This window comes from Quercus robur, chromosome 2 (genome assembly GCF_932294415.1).
Source record: "Quercus robur chromosome 2, dhQueRobu3.1, whole genome shotgun sequence".
Classification (NCBI taxonomy): Eukaryota; Viridiplantae; Streptophyta; class Magnoliopsida; order Fagales; family Fagaceae; genus Quercus; species Quercus robur.
The window spans coordinates 67,388,961-67,410,960 of record NC_065535.1 but is presented as its reverse complement, the minus strand read 5'-3'; the positions used below and the strand labels follow the sequence as shown (position 1 = coordinate 67,410,960).

At 34.3% G+C, this 22,000-nt stretch overlaps 1 protein-coding gene and 1 pseudogene across 1 annotated transcript; one reads left to right on the top strand and one right to left on the bottom strand.

The window, feature by feature from the left end:
- Window positions 1-5,684: 5,684 nt before the first annotated feature.
- LOC126714645 (probable adenylate kinase 7, mitochondrial) lies at window positions 5,685-7,929 on the bottom strand. The gene is made up of 4 exons (XM_050414875.1): window positions 7,471-7,929; window positions 6,712-6,852; window positions 6,348-6,584; window positions 5,685-6,114 (listed from the first exon to the last, which is right to left on the bottom strand). The coding sequence occupies exons 1-4, from the start codon at window positions 7,801-7,803 to the stop codon at window positions 5,962-5,964; spliced, it is 864 nt and encodes a 287-aa protein (XP_050270832.1). The 5' UTR covers window positions 7,804-7,929; the 3' UTR covers window positions 5,685-5,961.
- Window positions 7,930-14,830: 6,901 nt separating this feature from the next.
- On the top strand, window positions 14,831-21,571 carry LOC126714644 (UPF0481 protein At3g47200-like; annotated as a pseudogene).
- Window positions 21,572-22,000: the final 429 nt, after the last annotated feature.

Genomic DNA, 22,000 nt, shown 5'->3' with positions numbered 1-22,000 from the left:
TCTATACAATGCGCATTATTGCTAGCTAAAACCCAAAACCCCAAATACTTCATAAGTTCATATTCACCAGAGTTTCTGGGTTTATTATAAATAATTCAAATTATTACAATATAAAATTTAACTTAGTTATGTTAAGAGATTGGTAGCTCAGCGAAATTACATTGTCTCACTTATGAGAAGAATGCTTCAAATCTCCCTCCTCAATTGTTTTAACTTTAAATAATTATTAAAAAAATAAAATTTCAAAAAAAATAATAATTATTAAAAAAATGATTATATATAACAAAAATATCACATTTATTAGTTCAAATATGCCTAATAGAGTCTTTGGTAAGGTTTCCAAAATATTTACAAATTGTTATGATAATGACTAATAAATACAAGGGGTGGATAACAACATGATAATAAATGAATATTTGAATTACTTTTTTATGATTGGAGATACGTTAGTTTGTAAGCTTCAAGAAGTAAAATTTGTAATTTTCTAACATCATCCTATCTTTAATAAAGGGAAAAGCTGTTTAAAAAAAAAAAACCTAGTCCCTTTAAACCCCTACTTTTTAGTTTTTTCATTTTAAATCCCCATCTTCATAAGTTATGACAATCTAACCCCATCCATCCATTTCTATTAAAAACCACTAAAAGATTTACTCATATTATGATGGAAGGAAATTTTTCTTAGGCACCCATTACACCCAAGCTACACTGTTTTGCCAACTCTACTATTCTCTGTCATAAAATAATAATAATAAAAAAAACTCTACTATTCTCTCTTTCTCTCTCTTCCTTGATATCTCCTCTCTCTACTGTTCCACTCTACCTAATGTAAAGAAAAATCAAACTATCCACAACAAAATTTGGGTGTAATAGGCGCTAGTGAAAAATTTTCCTTTGCAAGATAGATTGTTCAATTAGTGGTTTTCAATAGATGATGGAGGATTAGATTGTCAAGAGTCATGACTAATAAGTCAATGGTTTAAAATGAGAAATTTAGAAGTCAATATTTAATTTGTCATATCTGACAAACTCTTTTTTTAATAAAAAAAAGTTTTTCCTTCTTCTTCTTCTAATATTTTCAAACTTCCGTAAAATGGTTAGAAATCTTCTAAGCTATTGCAAGAACCCCTCCCCTCCTCCTCAACCCCTTAGGTACTAATACTAAATACTTAGGGAGGTGCATCACACCAATTTGGTTATTGGCAGTGGCGGCTCCACATTGTGTTTAGGGTGGTCACAGGACCACTCTAACTTGGAAAAAATAAAATTATATAAAGGGCAAAATACTATTTTGGTCTCTAAATTTTATTAAAAGTTTTTTTTTCGGTCTCTAAACTTTAAAAAGTTCTTTTTTCATCCCTAAACTTTCTAAAGGGTTTTTTGAATAGTATAGAGACAAAAATAAGGATGAAAAGAACTTTTTCAATAGTTTAGGGATGAAAAACAAACTTTTAGTAAAGTTTAAAGATATAAATAAAATATTTTTAATAGTTTAGGGAAGAAATATGAACTTTTCAATAGTTTAGGGACGAAAAATGAATTTCTTAAAATTCAGGGATGAAAAACAAACTTTTGGTAAAATTTATGGACCAAAATAGTATTTTACACTTATATAAAATTTAAAAAATTTATTATTTTTTTATCCTTAAAAAAAATATGTAACCACCCTAAATTTATTTAGGCCATATAATTAAATTTTGAACAAAATTTGACAACAAACTTGATTGTAGTATTGTAAACTAAGGTTACAACTTCACTCAATATTTTTTCATTGGATGTGAATTTTGACAAATTCACTATTGGATTGTATTTTTTTTTTAATATCCTTCATACTTGCAAAATTTCTAGAAGATCAAAGATCAATAACTTTGTCATCAATCAAATATTTAAATTTCAAGTTTTTATAATCTAAAATTATTCATAAAAAATAAGTTTATGGATCGAATAATAAATAACATCCAATTGAAATGAAATTTGACAGGTGTTTTTTAAGAATATAAAGAACATGTAATTCAATGATTAGATTTTCTAAGTATGTAATCATGTTAATTTATTTAGTGAGAGTTGTAGTCTTAGGTTATAATTAAAGTATATAGCCAAACTTTGTCCTTAAACTTTAGTTCCCTTAACAATATATTAGGACTTTATAAACAAAAAGAAAAAAGTGCAAGAAAATTTTTATTTAACTAAAATTTTGAAAGAAATGTAGCTTGTCGCATTGATAATGAGACAATTATGCAATGATTTCAAAATAAGAAAATTCGTATAAGAAAATTGTAAAACTTTATGTATTTGCGTATTATTTTTTGTCAATATATGAAGGTTTTTATTTTATTTTATTTTATATTAGATTTTTATAATTTAAGTTTCTTAATACCCATCTTGGAAAAAAATTCCTAAAGCTGCCATTGGTTATTTGGCAAAGGTTTTTGAAAAAAAGAAAAAAAAAAGAAAGAGAAATTGACTCCCAATTTCCCTCATCAACCAAATAGTCATTTCTATCATTTTTTCTCTACTTTTCATCCCAATCAAACACGACCTTTAGGGTGCATGAATAAATGGCGACTTTGCAATCCCAACTACCATCTTTTTTTTTTTTTTAACAAGACTCAATGACTGTCTTTAAGTATTTATTGGCGATAGATGACATACATTTAATTTCGTTTTGTAAGTATACATATATTATTATTTTGTGTATGATCATTTGTTTGGTTATTATTTCATTGGTCGTCTTAGCATGTGAGACTATTATACTGAGTAATATGTTTTTTTTAATAAACAGAGTGAGCATGCCGCATTCGATACTTTGATGCGATTTCTTTCTTTCTTTTTTAATAAAGAATTTATTATAATGATAAATGCTGTCTATTTTCTGATAATGACCATTGCAAAATCATTACTTAAAAAGGGTTTGTTCAAACTTCAAAGAAAAGGCTGATTTCATTTACAAACCAAGATTGTCGCTACTGCAACTACTTTGGCAAAAAAATCAGATTCTATTACAATTAGGTTGTTAAATTCCTACACCCCTCGGCGTGACCTTGATCCCTAGTGTGTTTACCTAAAATAACTAATCCTACCATAGTTTAATTACATTTCATGGTCCTTATCAGTTTATAAAATGAATATATACGTTTGCAATACTCTTATCTTTTTATTGTAACCTGTTATTGAAGATTTCAAGGGTAGGAACTAGAAAAGCCAACTGATTAATACATTATAATTAATAATTAAAGATTATATCACATGCTTTCCATCAAAAGTCATGGAGAAATTCTAGGAAAACAAGAAAATAAGTTGAAAAATCAAGCAATACTTCTTATAGGCAACAAATAATTGAAGTAACAATCATTTGAAAAAAAAAAAGTTAATAAGGACTTGTCACACAAGTTCTAAATTAATTGTTAGACATCAAATATAAAGAAAGATATTATAAATGAACTTTATCATTTTGTATGAATATAATTGAATACAAGTGAGTTTTCTAAAATGGCATCTAGAAATCATAAATGCTTAGAGCATAGTTTCACCAGCTAGTTGGAATGACCATGCACCGGGGCTGCAGTTTGATCCGGCAACAACCTAAGAGAATTTGTTATATTTTTTTGAAAAATCGAGCACATTGAGTATACATAATTTCATACATTTTTGTGAACATTTTTTGAAAATGTGTATGTTAAATGTTGTATATATAGGTATATACATGGATAGGTTGTAACAATGATATTTGAGTTTATAGAATATTGTTTCATAAAGTAAAATTCAAGTTCTAGAATTTTCTAAGCGAAAATTTGAAGTTAAGCATTTTCGATTAGTTGAAACTTTGCCTCGGTCGATCGAAATGGTAAAGAAAAAATCCTGGAGTTTCTGGATGTCTCGATCGTTGCTCGATTCCTGTTTGACCGATCAAAAAGAGAATCGATCGATCGAAAGGAATTTTTGATTGATCAAAAATCGAAAATCAGGATTTTTTGGCAGAATTTTCTGGTGACTGTTCAGAGAGTTTGAAAAGGTTTCAAGCCTTGTGAACGGTTTTATGAAATATTTTAACTCTCCATATTTGATGTAAATAACCCTATGAGTATATATAGAGACTTATGTTCACTTGAAAAATAAGTTAAAGAGAAACACAAGAAATCTTGTGGTCATTCTCCATAATTTCTATCTGTAAAATCCAATATCTTGGTTAATCTTAGGGACAAATTTGCGATAACCCTTTAGCAACAATAGTGTGGAGGGCAAATATTGTCTAAGGAAAACGTTATAGTGCCTCCAAGTTATCTATTTTTTGTTTGTCTTTTATGTTAACCTTGTTCTTTCATTATTACTTTGTGTAATATCCCCAACATTAAATGTACAAAATTCAATACATTCTTTGAAATTTTGTGCAAGTTAAATATACAAAATTGGATACATTCTTTAAAATTGTTTGAAAAATGTTTAGTTGAATATGCAAAATTGTGTACCTTCTTTAAAAAATTCTTCAAAAATTGTATACGTATGATACACAAATTTCTAAATTATTTGAAAATTGTGTATGTTAATTGTATAGAGTTAGTTACGTTTTTCGAAAAATTGTGTACGTTAAATGTACATAATTGTGTACAATCTTTGAAAAATGTGTACGTTAAATGTTCGTAATGTGTATATTTTTTGAAAAACTGTGAACATTCTTTGAAAATCGTGAACATTTTGTGTATAAATTTTTTAAAAGAATGTACACAAATCTATACATTTAACGTACATAATTCTACCATATCTAAAGTCATACTTTTTATTACTTCTACTAATATCATTTATGTCTTTCTTTACATTTTTTTCATTCCCTCAACTTAAATCAACTCACTCTTTTTTATTTGTGCATTAGTTGCTCTCTATTGAATATGACCAAACCATCTTAAAGACTCTTCCTTTTCTTTTCATAGATAGGAGCTACCCTCATCTTTAAGCAAATTTCCTCAACTTGAATCATATCTTTCCATGTATATTCTTATTTCAGCTATACTCAATTTATGAATATGTTACTTTTTAAGAGCCCAACATTCAATACCATAAAACATAGATGGTGTATAATAGTCTTACGAATTTTTTCCTTTAACTTAAGAGACTTAAGAGGTATTCTATGATTGCACAATACTCATGATGCACTTTTCTACTTCATTTACCTTGCTCTTATTTTATGATTCACATCCTCTTCAATCTTTCCATCTTTATGAATTAGATATCAAAATTCTCTTCAATCTCTCCATCTTTATGAATTAGATATCAAAATTGGTTGCTCTTTAATATCTCTTGACTATTAAGTCTGATTCCCCCTTCATTTTTTGTTTCTACTTTTACTAAACCTTTTAAGTTTCTAGTTTTACTAAACCTTCTAAGTATCTTACTAATTTAAGTCAGCTGAGAAGGTCAATTTGGCATATAAATTGTCCTAGTATACAATACATAGCCGTTAAGAATTTTGGCTTAGACACAGATGCACTCACACATTTTTAGTCTTTGTAAATTGTAAGCATTCTCTATCTTTAAGCCAACAAACTGCAAAATATTTATCATCAGTTCAGATGTAAAGAAGGGAAAGACAAGGAAAAACCACGAAATTAAACTCATACCATGGATTAAAAAGAAAGAATGATATATTGCAGTCAGAATTTAAGATAACAATAAGCAAAGTTTAACAAAGCAGATAACGAAAAAAGAATATTTTTAATAAGTATATAAATAACGGTCATACATGCCAATATTCTTCTCTGCTTTTCATCTCTCACCGGAACTACATCACACTTACAAACATTGCATGAACACTAGGTAGGTAAAAAAAGACTCAAAACGTCAAAAATTCAAAACTGAATCGGAATATTTGCATCCGAAAGTGCTTCAATACTCTCTGTGGTTCTCTCTCATTCATATATACTAATATAACAAAATGGATAGGAGGGCAGCCAAAGACCCGATGAAAACAAATCAAGCGGTCAACTTTGGTGAAGAACTAACAGCATTGATATGCTGGAGCTGTAATGCAGCCAACAGCCCTTGCCAGGTTTCTCCAGGTGCAGCTGCCACATGAAAATCAAGAAGTTTCTTCTGCTTCCTATAGTAATCTTCCAATGGCTTGCTCTGAACAGCACAAAAAATAATTATCCAATCAGTGACCGTGACCATCTTTCACTTCTTTCTAGGCATGAGATGGAGAATTATAAACAGAATCAAGTTAAAATCATCAAACTATACCATATTGGTATATACAATAACCAGTCCCAAAATTTTGTGGGGTTGACTATATACCTTAATGGCAAAAATTATGATTCCAAAAAAAAAAAAAAAAGAAAAGAAGAAGAAGAAGGTGATACCTCCTCTGAATATAGATGGAACTTTTCCTTCCAGGTAGCTCCTGAATCAGCAGAAGAGGAATCTAATTGTTTGTCCTGTGACTGCAGATTTAGATTACACCCAGGATAATTGCTCATGCTTAGATGATCACGATGATGAGAAAAGTTTCCAGCTCGTAGATTTTTTTTCAACAAGCTGTCTTCTGTGCATTTGAAATTCACCACTAAATCGATATCAGCGATTTGGTCAAGAATCTCCTGAAAAAGAAATAAATTGCAGCATTCAAAAAAACACGTAAGAAATCAATCATTTGAGAGTAAAAAGTGTAATAACTAGAATGCAAACAGTTCACAAGTAACCCGAATCAATGAAAACTAAACTTACAGCTTGCATCCTTGTTCGAGGAATCCCATCCAAAATGAACCCCGTTTCGCCTCTGCAGTAACCTTCTTCGAGCCTTTTCGACAACAGGGCAAAAATTATCTCCTCCGGAACAAGCTTCCCTTCATTCACTGCATTTGCAATCTGAAATTGCAAAAATACAGAGAACAAAATTACTACCATGCCATGCCCAATCAATTTCAAGCACACCAAATTTCTCATCTTGACGCACCCAAAACTTACACGAATCACATAAATTCAAAACTCAAATACAAACAAAGGCTCAAGCACACGTTTTGAAGTTTGAATCTTTCATGTATTTTCATCACTAATCGGAACAAAAATTAAATTCTCAGCTAAAAACAAACTGGTTAAACTTAAATCCCATTAACATGCCCATTCGACTTGGCAAAAAAAAAAAACAACAACAATGTTTTATAAAGTAATCATCACCAATGGTAACCTCAAATTAAACTCAAACAATATTAAGGGCTGTTTGGTAGTGTCTTTAAATAATAATTTTTAGTTTTCTTAAGATACGTATATGGAAAATATTACGTAAAAATACGTGTAATGATGATTAAAAATAGAAAACATTTGTTTAAAATGAAGTAACAAATATCCCCTAAATTTTTCAAAAAACAAAAAGAAAAGCCAAACCCCACATTTTATAGTAAATACAAAAAAACACATTATTCAGCTCCCATCCAAACACAACCTTAAACACCCATTTCCAAAAAACTTGGAAAAACCTGAGCTGACCTGTTTGTAGAGAGAAGAGCGAGGGTGGAGCTCTTGGCGGACCAAGGTGCCCATGGAAATGTGAGGAACTTCGAGAAGCTTCGAGAGCCTCTCGCCGTACACGTGTCGCTTGATTCCACGGTCTCCCATGAGGACCCACTGCACCCCTCTCTCTGGGACCCACCCCCAACCTTCGGACTCAGCCATCCCAAGTTGACGTGGCGCTCCCTCGTCCTCGGAGTCCTCCTCTTCGCTGTAGTCGTACTGGAGCTGAGCCGCCGATCCGTAGGCTCGGGTCGAGAGGAGCCCGATGCGCCGCGGCGCGAGGGAGCGCAGCTGGCTGAGAACGGACATGGCGGCAGCGTGGAAAGTGCAAAGGGTTTTAGTTTTTTTTGTTTTGTAGAGAGAGAAGAAAATAAAGCAGAGACTGATGAAAGAGGGGCTGCTTTGGAAATGAATGTGAGGTTTTAGAGAGAATGTGTGTGTGTGTGTGTGTGTGTGGAGAAATGGGGGATTTGGAAATTGCCATTTGTGTTGCCGCGAAACTACGTTTATACCACTGTCGTACTTTGTGAGAGAGTTTAGTGAGAGAAACGTGGGTGGGCCTGGGCTGCGGGAAGTCCTAAATTGTTTACATTGTAGTTTACGATGAGTGAAAATTCAAATATGTGGTTTATGCAATCTCTTTTAGTACTATTGGGCTTTTTGAATTTGATTGCTAAATAAGTTTCTAAGAACTAGCCCATTGGGCCTTTAGATGCTTTTGGCTAAAAGTTTGGTAAATATTTTGTGATTCGCACTAGTTCAATTCTTTTATAATTTAATAGTATTTTGGGGTAAAAATATTTGAATTTTAAATGTCTTTATTATAAAAAAAAATGTTGGTTGAACTATAAATCTTTTGGTATTTTCCCATGCGAATTTAGTTTTTAATAATTAGCAAATTGTTTGAATGGAGTGGGAGAAGAAGGGAGGAGAGGGAAGAGAAGGGGATGGTGAAAAGAACTATGTTTAGATATTTTTAAAGGAGGATAGGGAGGGGTTTGGAGTGGGATGGTTTTTCATTAAGGTTTATGGTAGTGGTTGGTAGTGATTTTACTAGAATTAATGATTGGTGAGAGTTTTTGAAAATTGATAGAAATAGCTTTGATTGGCATATTATATATCGTGGTAACCACATGATAAGAAAAACATTTATTAGTGGGTTCTAGTTAGCGCAACTGGTAAAATCTATGATGGTTGAATAAGAGATTTGTGGTTCAATCCCCGCCTATACCAAAAACTGATTGGTGTCTTAGTCTAATGATAAAAGGCCATCTTTAGGACTGGATGCCATATATTGAAATTCTCTCAAAAAAAAGAAAAAAAGAAAAACCTTTATTATTAAGACCTCTAAATATATCTCATAGACAAATCGATACTACCTTCACTAAGTTATTAACACCTTAATTACGTTACTCTCATACTAGGAGAGAAGGTAACAAATTTGCCTATGGTCTGGCTCAACATGTTGTTAATGTCTCAAACTTTTTAGTTTGGATGGTGGATGTTCCACCATAGCTTTTTTTTTTGTACTTTAGGCTGACAAAGCCAGTTTAATTTAATAATAAGTTCACTTCTATTTTCTTCTAAATTAAAAAAACACCTTTGTTACTAAGTGTGGGAACACAATATTTTGTCCGCTTTGGGGATTTTCACCTCACCTCAGGCCAAGGGCTTGCCTTGTAGCCGATATTGGATTTTTGGCTTGACACCCGCACGGCTTTGTCCTCTTAGTGAGTGTGGGCATGCTCATTGTGCAAGAGTCCCACATCGCTTAGAGAAGCGCTCCCCCTATGCCTTATAAGCTTGTGCTCAAGGCAATAGGGTACCACTACAACACATGTGTTGTAGTGGTAGAGGCGTGCCCCTCGAGGGTAACAAAACCGTGCGGGGAGTCAAGGGTGTCAAGCCAATATCGGCCAATAGCACCTGAGGTGAAAATCCCGAAAATCCCCCCAGAGCGGACAATACTCCGACGGGGCTCGTCCCCTGAAAAGCGCCTTTTTGTGGGAACACAATATTTTGTCCGCTTTGGGGATTTTCACCTCACCTCAGGCCAAGGGCTTGCCTTGTAGCCGATATTGGATTTTTGGCTTGACACCCGCACGGCTTTGTCCTCTTAGTGAGTGTGGGCATGCTCATTGTGCAAGAGTCCCACATCGCTTAGAGAAGCGCTCCCCCTATACCTTATAAGCTTGTGCTCAAGGCAATAGGGTACCACTACAACACATGTGTTGTAGTGGTAGAGGCGTGCCCCTCGAGGGTAACAAAACCGTGTGGGGAGTCAAGGGTGTCAAGCCAATATCGGCCAATAGCGCCTGAGGTGAAAATCCCGAAAATCCCCCCAGAGCGGACAATACTCCGACGGGGCTCGTCCCCTGAAAAGCGCCTTTTTGTGGGAACACAATATTTTGTCCGCTTTGGGGATTTTCACCTCACCTCAGGCCAAGGGCTTGCCTTGTAGCCGATATTGGAAATTTTTCCCTCCTATTTCGGCAATGCCATTGCCACATTTCACTTTTTTTTTTTTTTTTTTTTTTTTTTTTTTAAGAAATGATATGTGCACACAATTTTTACAATATTTTTACAACAAATTTTAAGTGGCAGGTTGTTATTGTTGGATTAAAAAAGTAATCTCAGTGTTAAATTCAAATGTTAACTAATAATAACTAATTACCTGTGATTTGTTGTGAAAATGTTGTAAAATTATTGTAAAAATTGTGTGCACATATCATTTCTTAAAAAAAAAAAAAAATTGAAATGTGCAGAAGGAATTTCGGTGATGGTGTTGCCGAAAATCAAAAATTTCTCTCTCCTACTTTTGTTGAATTTCGGCAACGGTATTGCCGAAATTCACTCTCTTTCCTCAAATTCCTAAATAAGTTGGAACAGTACCTATAGCACAAATTAACTTCGAATTTAACAATATTAAGCCAAAAGACTCCTAATACTGTGTCACTTAATAAACATCACTTGAAAATGGTTACCAAATATCTTGTCTATAATGTTACACCACTCAACAAATTTTTTATTGGATTGTATTTTGACAAATTCACTATTGTATTACATTTTCTCTTTATATCCTCTAACCTCTATGCTTTCAAAATTTCAAGATAATTAGAAATAAATAGCTATATTGTTAATTAAATGATTAAATTTAAAATTTTTGTATATTTTAGAGTTATTCACTAAACATGAGTTTATTGATTGAATAGTAAAATTTCATTTAATTAACATGAAATCTTGTGTGCACAATAAATAATAAAAATGTGTATTTTAATGATGAGATTTTTAAAATATTAATCTAATAATTTTTTTTTGAATGATATATTTGTAAAGAGTTTCATTAGATATAAGTATAACTTAAGTCTGTCTCAATAAATTTTGATCTGTCATAATTGAATTTAATGTCAACCTCCAAAACTCCTTTTAAACATGAAAACTGGCACCAGCACTGAGGCATATTTAATAAGCGGGCAAGCTTTCTTAGAAGCATATTCACTTTACAAAACTTTGGTCCATGGTATGGATACTTAGCATTAGTACATGTCAAGTTGAAAGAATGGAATTTTTATTTTCTTTGCGTTAAGTTAAAGCAAATCTATCAAATGGTTCTTTAGATATAAAATGGAATACTAGATAGAGATTTTTAGAAACTAAAATCATACTTAAGAGTGTTTGTGTAAAGAGAATTATAGAATGTTTTTTTATTTTTTTATTTTTTTTATTTTTTATTTTGGACAAATTATAACTTATCCACTTGGGGTTTAATCGAAATTTAAGTTGCTTAATTCTCAAAAAAAGAAAAAGAAAAAGAAAGGAAAAAAAAATTTAAGTTGCTTACCTGTGGTTTTGAAATTTGACACTTCACACACCAGATGTTTGATCAAAATTTAAGTTGCTTATTTGTAATTTGAAAACCCATGATGCGAGTGTTTTGCAAGATTCTTTATGATATTATTTGATATTGTATTTTTATGTTTTTTGTGTTTTTGGAGGGGAGAGATATAAAAGTGAAGCAAAATTGTATTTAGCCCCCTTTTTTAACAAAAGTTAACCTTAGGTGGGTAAAGTTTCAAGTTTTAAATCACAGGTAGGCAATTTAAATTTTAGTTAAACTATAGGTGGGTAAGTTGTCATTTCCTTTTTTTTTTTTTTTTTTTTTTTCAATATAAGTCATGTCCAAGTTACACTTAATTTTGTGGTAATAGTATAGAATCAATTGATACTTATAATCTCATAGTAGGATTTATACTTCAAATCTATGTCACATTTCATATTAATTAAATGACAAAATTTAGTTACAAACTTAGTTTGTAGCCAATAGCTACAACTCCAACCAATATCTTTTTCATTAAATGTGAGTTTTGATAAATTCATTATTGGATTTTATTTTCTTCTTATATCCTTCATATTTACAAAATTCCAAAAGATCAATGATTAATAGTTATTTCATTAATAAAATGTTTAAATTTTAATTTTTTATAATCTAAAATTATGCATAAAAAATAAAAATTATTGATCGAATAGTAAATAACATCCGATTAGCACAAAATTTGACAAGTGTGTTAAAAACATAAAGAGCTTGAAATCCAACGGTTAAAATTTCAAAATATATACACATGTTAATTTTTTTAGTGGAAGTTATAACCATTTGTTATAACCAAGTTTGTAGCCAAAGTTTGGCCTTAATTTAATGTCCTTGACATCCAAATTCACAAACACAAATTTTTTTTTCCATATATATATATATATATATATATATATATATTATAATAAGAAAAACCTGAAGGTTTGAGCCTTGAGGAGATAATGTAATCCCTTAATTTCCCAATAAATAAATCTATCAAAATATCTTTCTCATGTTATTGACTGTTGTTTCTAAAAAAAAAAATAAATTATTGAGTGTTGCAACACATCGAAAGAATTATATTGTTTAATCTGAACCGATCCTTATACTTTAAGTTGGAGAGTTATTATTCTAGCATTACCATTTCTAGTTGAAAACGCACTTCTAATGAATATATATATATTTTTAAATTTATTTAATTAATTAATTTTTTTAAGTGTAGTTTAAATCTACGAATCAAGGAATAGAGTATCGTAGGAATTAACCTTTTTATTTTTGGTGCTTTTTGCACTATATAAACACTGGCATTTGCCACGGGTAAGTCGAGTGAACTTCTCTAAAGAAATTGCTCAAGAAAGAATCGCCTTGCTCAGTAAGAGTTGCCCTCTTATTTTCTTTTTCTATTCTGTTTCCACCATTTTTGGTTGACCAAAGTATGGGCTCTAATTATGTAGAACTTATCTGAAATACCTTCTCATTATTTGAATTTAGTTTTCATGATGGGTCTATATCAACTTCTCTTGTTTGTAGGACAATAAAGGCAGCATAAAGAGTGGTGAAGCCTGCAATAGTTGCACTCTTATCTGGTATATAATTTAATGCTAACCAATTTTGCCTTGCATTTGAATTTTGAAAATTATAAGTACTATTGCCATTATTTTTTCAAAATTTCAAAGCAATTTTCACTTTCAAAATGAGGGGCAAAACAGACCCTATGCTGCTGGCTCCAAGAGTTCAGAAAACATTCTATGTGTCAGTGTTACACACACCTCTTTTTTTTGTTAAACAATTTTGAGTAATTATTAGTGGGGAAATTGCACTTAACCCACTTGTGGTATGACCCATTTTAACAAAGCTCACTTGTGGTTTAAAACTTATCACTTAACCCACCTGAGGTGCTTCTGTTAGACACCCGTTACCCATCTTTGCCCTTTTTGTCAGAAAATTCCCTTTACTATTTAAGCCAAAATTAGAACCCAAATAAAACCCCCAAAAAGAAGAACGAGCTCTCTCCCTCTCTCTATCTCAGAATCCCTAAAAATCCCCAAACTCATTATCCCTTTCTCTCTTTACTTCGATTGCTTGACTAAGTTCAAGTTCACTAGGTCCCTATTCATTGCAGTCGTTCTCCAAGTGGTTCTGTGGTTGTGTGTTCTTTTATTTTGTCTCGATTTGTTCATGGTGATGAATTGGAACTCTTGGGTTTTCTGATGGTTGGTTTTTGGAAAGGGTGGTTGTTTCTTTGTATTTGGATTTGGATTTTTGGGGTGTATTTGATGAGATGTGGTTTTTTATTTGGGTTTATGGGTTGTAGTGCTTGGTTGGTGGTGTGGATGGGGGTTAGTGGTGGAGATTGGGTCTGCGGGTCGTAGTGCTTTGCAAAGGAGCTCTTGCTGGTATTAAGAAAGCCTCTTGGTAGACAAAAAACACATAAAAAAATGTAAGGTGGGGTTGCTTTAGTTTTGGGTTATGTTTTGATAGATTGAAAGCTTCAAAACATCTCTTTGGTGTATTTTTTTCCTAATTTGTTTTTTTTTTTCCTTCCTAAACAATCACAACTGAGGACACACAAACCCACACCAATGCCGTGACTACCCAATACCCACCCAAAACATTTGTTTGCTGCCCTTTGTTCATACATTTGTAAAAGATTTTCATAGTTTTAGCAGCATCATTTGTAGAAGTTTCTTTATCTTTGCCCTTTTTTCATACATTTGAATTCAAAAATGGAAACCCAGAAGCACAAAATTTCAAAACTAACTTGTGCTAGGGGATTCTTCATATTAATGGATGAATTTGCAAAATTTTGATCTTGAGATTTTTAGTATAAATGGTTTTTTTTTTTTTTTTGGAGCTCTGGATTCAAAAGAGTAGATGGAGGAGAGGGACATAAAATATTATTGAAAAGACATTTTTACCCCTATTTTTCTAATGGAAAATGGTGAGGTGGGTTGCGGATGTCTAACGGAGGACATCTTAGGTGAGTTAAGTGATACTTTTTAAACTACGGGTAGGCTTAGTTAAAACCGGCCAAACCATAGGTGGGTTAACTGCAATTATCCCTTATTTAGAATTAATATTCCCTCCTCAGTCCTCTTACATCAATGGCAACTCCAACAATTTTTTTAGGAGGTTATTAAGAAACTCAAATTTAATAAAAAGAGAATTTGAATATATTGAGTTATCGACAAAAAAAAATAAGGACAAATGCAAATATATGAAGTTTTACAATTTTTTCTACAAGTTTTTATATTTTGAAATAGTTAAATGATAGTTTATTATCAACTGTCTGACTATTTTATTTTGTTAAGTTTGTATAACATTTTAAATTTTATATAATTGTCATTATCTATTTTCATTGTTTTTATAAAAATATTTTAAATAAACTAGTAAAAAATATTTTATATACAAATAAATAAACTAGTAATATAATTTTTTTTTTCAAGGAAGAGGCTTCAAATGAACCCCACCTAAAGAGTATGCAGTGCCGCTCTTGTCTCACATAAAACAAGATCTATTAATCAAAATTGTGATGAGATCTACCATTTATGTGAGAAGAGAAGAATCTTGTTATTGTGCTTGGGTATTCTCAAACAGTTTCATACATTTATCTGTCAACTTCTACTTGAAAGGAATTGGGCCTAAAACTACACTGCTGTGTTGCTTTTTGCTTCCCTTTTTTTTTGGTCATTCCTGAAGAAGCAGTTTAAGGAGGCAAAAAAGGAACAGGAAACAGAACCGAAATATGGCTGTGAAGACTTCAGATAATGCAGCAATTTATATTGAAGGTTTGGAATCTTTGATAAAAGCTAGGAAGTCCCAAGATCTATTCATGTCACGTTAGTGTTGCATCTTCAAAACCCCAACCATACTCCTTAGGCTTAATGAAAAGGCTTATGTCCCTGATGTGTTTTCTATTGGGCCTTTCCACCATGGCCGTCCAGAGTTCAAAGAAACGGAAAAAATTAAAACTAAGTATTTGCAAAGCCTTATTTCTCGATCACCCTTTCCAGAAGAAATGTTGAGAAATTTAACCAATTCGGTCAAGGATGTGGAGAGAGAAGCCCGTGACTATTATGGTAAACCAATTGATTACACCCCAGATGAATTTGTTAAAATTTTGGTAATTGATGGTTGCTTCTGTTGAAGTGGGCCATGTGTGGCTTGAATTGCCACAAGCCCACGTCCACTTTAAGTCAGTCCTTTTTTGACCGAATTTCACAAGGAATAGCAATTCCAAAAAGGCAGCCGACCTTGACAAATATATATATATATATATATATATATATATATATATATATCATATTTGTAGTGTAGCCGTGAGATGAAAAAGAGAGAAATCCTAATTAACCTAGTGAGCAGCCGCATGAGAGAAAATAGAGAAAAGAGAGGCAGTCAGCTTCTATTCTTATTTTTTATGTGAGAGAGTACTAGGGTGTAATTGGGATTTGGGTTTCTTGAGAGTGTTCTTGTGCACTATTGTATTTTCCCTGATAATAGTGAAATCCCTGCAACTCCGTGGACGTAGGCAAATTGCCGAACCACGTAAATATTGTCTTGTGCGTGTGATTATTTTCTTTGACGTGTGTTTTCTCTATTTGTTTTGTTTATCACAGGTTGGGATTTTTGGTTAAATTCCCTACAACTGGTATCAGAGCCTAGGATTAGGTTTGAGTGGGAGCAATGGCAGAGGAAGCAGGAAAGGCGTCTGGAATAGAAAAGTTTGATGGCACAGACTTCGCGTATTGGAGGATGCAGATTGAAGATTATCTCTATGGGAGGAAATTGCATCTGCCTCTTTTAGGGACAAAACCTGAGGCTATGAAGGCTGATGAATGGGCTCTTCTTGACAGACAGGTACTAGGAGTTATCAGGTTAACTCTGTCTAGGTCTGTTGCACACAATGTTGTAAAGGAGAAGACCACAGCAGATCTGATGAAGGCTTTGTCTGGTATGTATGAAAAGCCGTCAGCAAACAATAAAGTGCACTTGATGAAGAAACTGTTCAATCTGAAGATGGCAGAGAATGCATCAGTAGCACAACATCTGAATGAATTTAACACTATCACAAATCAATTGTCGTCTGTAGAAATTGACTTTGATGATGAGATCCGTGCACTGATCGTTTTGGCTTCTTTGCCAAACAGTTGGGAGGCAATGAGGATGGCAGTAAGCAATTCTACAGGAAAGGAAAAACTCAAGTACAATGATATACGAGATTTAATTCTGGCTGAGGAGATTCGTAGAAGAGATGCAGGTGAATCCTCAGGATCTGGTTCTGCCCTAAACCTTGAGACAAGAGGCAGAGGTAATAACAGAAATTCAAATCGGGGCAGATCAAAATCCAGAAATTCTAATCGGAACAGAAGTAAATCTAGATCAGCCCAACAAGTACAATGCTGGAATTGTGGGAAAACAGGTCACTTTAGGAATCAATGCAAAAGTCATAAGAAGAAGAATGAAGATGATTTTGCTAATGCTGTAACAGAAGAGGTACATGATGCATTACTTCTTGCAGTAGACAGTCCATTTGATGATTGGGTCTTGGATTCAGGAGTTTCGTTTCATACCACTCCACACCGAGAAATCATACAGAATTATGTTGCAGGTGATTTTGGTAAGGTGTATTTGGCTGATGGTTCAGCCTTGGATGTTGTGGGTATGGGAGATGTTCGAATATTGTTGCCCAATGGGTCTGTTTGGTTACTGGAGAAGATTCGACATATTCCTGACCTGAGGAGGAATCTGATTTCTGTTGGACAACTTGATGATGAAGGACATGCAATACTATTTGTTGGTGGTACTTGGAAGGTTACAAAGGGAGCTAGGGTATTGGCTTGTGGAAAGAAAACTGGTACTCTGTACATGACCTCAAGTCCAAGAGACACAATTGCAGTTGCTGATGCAAGTACTGATACAAGCCTATGGCACCGAAGACTTGGTCACATGAGTGAGAAAGGGATGAAGATGCTGCTGTCAAAAGGAAAATTACCAGAATTGAAGTCCATTGATTTTGACATGTGTGAAAGTTGCATCTTAGGAAAGCAGAAAAAGGTGAGCTTCTTGAAAACTGGCAGGACACCGAAGGCTGAAAAATTGGAGTTAGTACACACTGATTTGTGGGGGCCTTCTCCGGTTGCATCCCTTGGAGGTTCAAGGTATTACATCACGTTCATTGATGACTCAAGTAGAAAGGTATGGGTTTATTTTCTGAAAAATAAATCAGATGTATTTGAAACTTTTAAGAAGTGGAAGGCCATGGTTGAGACAGAAACAGGTTTAAAAGTAAAATGTTTGAGGTCAGATAATAGAGGAGAGTACATAGATGGAGGGTTCAGTGAGTATCGTGCTGCACAGGGAATTAGGATGGAGAAGACCATTCCTGGGACACCACAGCAGAATGGTGTGGCTGAGCGCATGAATAGAACTCTCAATGAGCGTGCTAGGAGTATGAGGTTGCATGCTGGACTACCAAAAACTTTTTGGGCTGATGCTGTTAGCACTGCAGCTTACCTGATAAACCGAGGACCTTCAGTTCCCATGGAGTTCAGACTTCCTGAGGAGGTTTGGAGCGGTAAAGAGGTAAAGTTTTCACACTTAAAAGTTTTTTGTTGTGTTTCTTATGTTCATATTGATTCTGATGCTCGTAGTAAACTTGATGCAAAGTCTAAAATATGTTTTTTCATTGGCTATGGTGATGAGAAATTTGGCTATAGGTTTTGGGATGAACAAAACAGGAAAATCATCAGAAGTAGAAATGTGATATTTAATGAACAGGTTATGTACAAGGACAGGTCAACTGTAGTGTTAGATGTTACAGGGATAGATCAAAAGAAATCTGAGTTTGTCAACTTAGATGAATTGACTGAAGGTACTGTCCAGAAAAGGGGTGAAGAAGATAAGGAGAATATAAATTCACAAGTAGATCTGAGTACACCTGTAACTGAAGTCCGCAGATCTTCCAGAAACATTAGACCTCCACAACGTTATTCACCCACTCTAAATTATCTCCTGTTGACTGATGGTGGTGAGCCAGAGTGTTATGATGAAACCTTGCAAGATGAAAACTCAAGCAAGTGGGAGTTAGCCATGAAGGATGAGATGGATTCCTTGTTGGGGAATCAAACATGGGAACTGACTGAATTGCCAGTAGGAAAGAAGGCTTTGCACAACAAGTGGGTATACAGAATAAAGAATGAGCATGATGGTAGCAAACGTTACAAGGCCAGATTAGTTGTTAAAGGGTTCCAGCAGAAGGAAGGCATTGACTACACAGAGATATTTTCTCCAGTTGTGAAGATGTCAACAATCAGACTAGTACTGGGAATGGTGGCTGCAGAAAACTTACATCTTGAGCAGTTAGATGTGAAGACAGCATTCCTTCATGGTGACTTGGAGGAAGACCTTTACATGATTCAGTCAGAAGGGTTTATTGCTCAAGGACAAGGGAATTTAGTTTGTAAACTGAGAAAGAGCTTGTATGGCCTAAAACAAGCTCCTAGACAGTGGTACAAGAAATTTGACAGTTTTATGCATAGAATTGGGTTCAAGAGATGTGAAGCTGATCACTGTTGCTATGTTAAGTCTTTTGACAATTCTTACATCATATTACTGTTGTATGTGGATGATATGCTTATTGCAGGGTCTAGCATTGAGGAGATTAAAAATCTGAAGAAGCAATTGTCCAAACAGTTTGCAATGAAGGATTTGGGAGCTGCAAAGCAAATCCTTGGTATGAGAATCATTAGAGACAAGGCTAATGGTACATTGAAGCTTTCACAGTCAGAGTATGTGAAGAAAGTTCTCAGCAGGTTCAACATGAATGAAGCTAAACCAGTGAGCACACCCTTGGGTAGTCATTTCAAACTAAGCAAAGAACAGTCACCGAAGACAGAAGTAGAAAGGGACCATATGAGCAAGGTGCCCTATGCCTCAGCTATTGGCAGCTTGATGTATGCTATGGTGTGTACAAGGCCAGACATTGCACATGCAGTGGGAGTTGTGAGCAGATTCATGAGTAGGCCTGGAAAGCAGCATTGGGAGGCAGTTAAGTGGATTCTGAGATATCTGAAGGGTTCATCAGATACATGTCTTTGTTTCACAGGTGCAAGTTTGAAACTGCAGGGTTATGTAGATGCTGATTTTGCTGGTGATATTGATAGTAGAAAGAGTACTACTGGGTTTGTTTTTACTCTGGGTGGTACAGCTATATCATGGGTTTCAAATCTACAGAAGATTGTTACTTTGTCTAGTACAGAAGCTGAGTATGTTGCAGCAACTGAAGCTGAAAATGAGATGATTTGGCTACATGGTTTCTTAGATGAATTGGGTAAGAAGCAGGAGATGGGCATTTTACACAGTGACAGTCAGAGTGCAATCTTTCTTGCCAAGAATTCGGCTTTTCATTCAAAGTCGAAGCATATACAGACAAAATACCACTTTATCCGTTACCTTGTTGAAGATAAGCTGGTAATGCTTGAGAAGATTTGTGGATCTAAGAACCCGGCAGACATGTTGACTAAGGGTGTCACTATTGAGAAGTTGAAGCTGTGCGCAGCTTCAATTGGTCTTCTAGCTTGAGGACAGGAGGATGAGTTGCAGGGATGAGGGATTGTGTTATGGAGGATTGTGGCTGATGTTTGCAGCTTGTGAGCCCTTAAGGGCTAAGGTGGAGCTGATGGAGGAGTTTGCTTGTGTAGCTTGATCAATTCAAGCCAAGGTGGAGATTTGTTGAAGTGGGCCATGTGTGGCTTGAATTGCCACAAGCCCACGTCCACTTTAAGTCAGTCCTTTTTTGACCGAATTTCACAAGGAATAGCAATTCCAAAAAGGCAGCCGACCTTGACAAATATATATATATATATATATATATATATATATATATATATATATCATATTTGTAGTGTAGCCGTGAGATGAAAAAGAGAGAAATCCTAATTAACCTAGTGAGCAGCCGCATGAGAGAAAATAGAGAAAAGAGAGGCAGTCAGCTTCTATTCTTATTTTTTATGTGAGAGAGTGCTAGGGTGTAATTGGAATTTGGGTTTCTTGAGAGTGTTCTTGTGCACTATTGTATTTTCCCTGATAATAGTGAAATCCCTGCAACTCCGTGGACGTAGGCAAATTGCCGAACCACGTAAATATTGTCTTGTGCGTATGATTATTTTCTTTGACATGTGTTTTCTCTATTTGTTTTGTTTCTCACAGGTTGGGATTTTTGGTTAAATTCCCTACAACTTCATTGTTGAACTGTTCCGTAAGGATTTTTATACAGAGCTTAGAGAAGAGGATGACCCAATTTTCACCATGTCATGTATGCGTCAATTTCTATTTCATGACCTGATATTGCTAGAAAACCAAGTACCATGGATGGTTTTGGAGCGTTTGTTCAACTTCACCCTGGATCCTAGACACAAGATGCCCCTAATTGAACTTGCCCAAGATTTTTTTGGTGACTTTTTCGTTTCAAAGCCGCGTTCTGGTTACCCTCCTATCCAAGACATCAAGCATATCCTCGATGTGTTTCGAAAATGGTTGGTTTCACCAACTGAAGAGGAAAGAGGCCACTTAGATTGGACTCTCCTCATGCCCTCTGCGACGAGCCTTGTAGAGGCTGGAGTCAAAATTAAGAGGCGTGAGTCCAAAAGCATCCTAGACATAAAGTTTAATAATGGAGTCCTGGAAATCCCTGGTTTGTATATTCATGAGATAACTGAAACCTTCTTTCGAAATCTCATCTGCTTTGAACAATGCTTCCCAAATTGTGAACCAAGGTTTACTTCCTATGCTGTGCTCATAGACAACCTCATCAACACTGCTAAGGACGTGGACATACTCTGTGAGAATAAGATCATCGATAACTGGTTGAATCCCGAGGATGCTGTTCCATTCTTCAACAAGCTTTACTACAATGCTTTTCTCAAGGAAATCTATTACCAGAAGGTTCGTCAGGATTTGAATAATTTTTGCAAGCGCAGGTGGCCTAGATGGCGTACTATGCTTGTGCGCAATTATTTTGACACTCCTTGGGCTATTCTTTCAACTGCGGTCGCTGCCATCCTTCTCATCCTCTCTTTTACACAAACTTGGTACAGCATCTATTAAGAAACACAGTGGATAATGAATAAATGAACTTCTTGTATTATTGTATACTAGTGAATAACCCATATCATGTACAGGATACCAGTACACAGTTGGAAATCGTGACTTCAAGTCACGATATAAGTGCATTTCAAGGGTGGATGTAATAAGGTTGTATAATAAACACTAGCTTTTACTTATTATACTTAATCCTATTTGCTAGTATTTCTAAGGATTCTTTGTCTTATCACTATCACTATTCGTATTTGCAAATTGCAATCCAATACATACAAAGAACCATCCGGAATCTTCTCAAAAAAAAAAAAAAAAAAAAATCTGTCCAAAAAAAGGCAAAGTTTGACATAATAGAACTGAACACCATTAAGGTTTATCTTATTAATCAATTTTCTTTCATCTGTTGGGTCGTATTCCTTCTGGTGAAATAACTTTTTAATGTAAAGATAAAAGAAAAGAGAAGTGAGAAATCAACTTAGAGAATTTATGTGGTTCAATAGTTTGCCTACATCCATGAGAGAGAGAGTTGCTAATAATCCATTACCTAAGAAAACAAGTTTACAA

Bases quoted from the DNA above. Each gene is read 5' to 3' on its own strand.
- LOC126714645 (XM_050414875.1), bottom strand. From the start codon at position 7,803: ATGTCCGTTCTCAGCCAGCTGCGCTCCCTCGCGCCGCGGCGCATCGGG. The intron at 6,585-6,711 runs GTAAGTTTAGTT...TTTCTTTTTCAG, and splicing joins CTCGAACAAGGATGCAAGCT to GAGATTCTTGACCAAATCGC. The intron at 6,115-6,347 runs GTATCACCTTCT...TGTGCTGTTCAG, and splicing joins TCCATCTATATTCAGAGGAG to AGCAAGCCATTGGAAGATTA.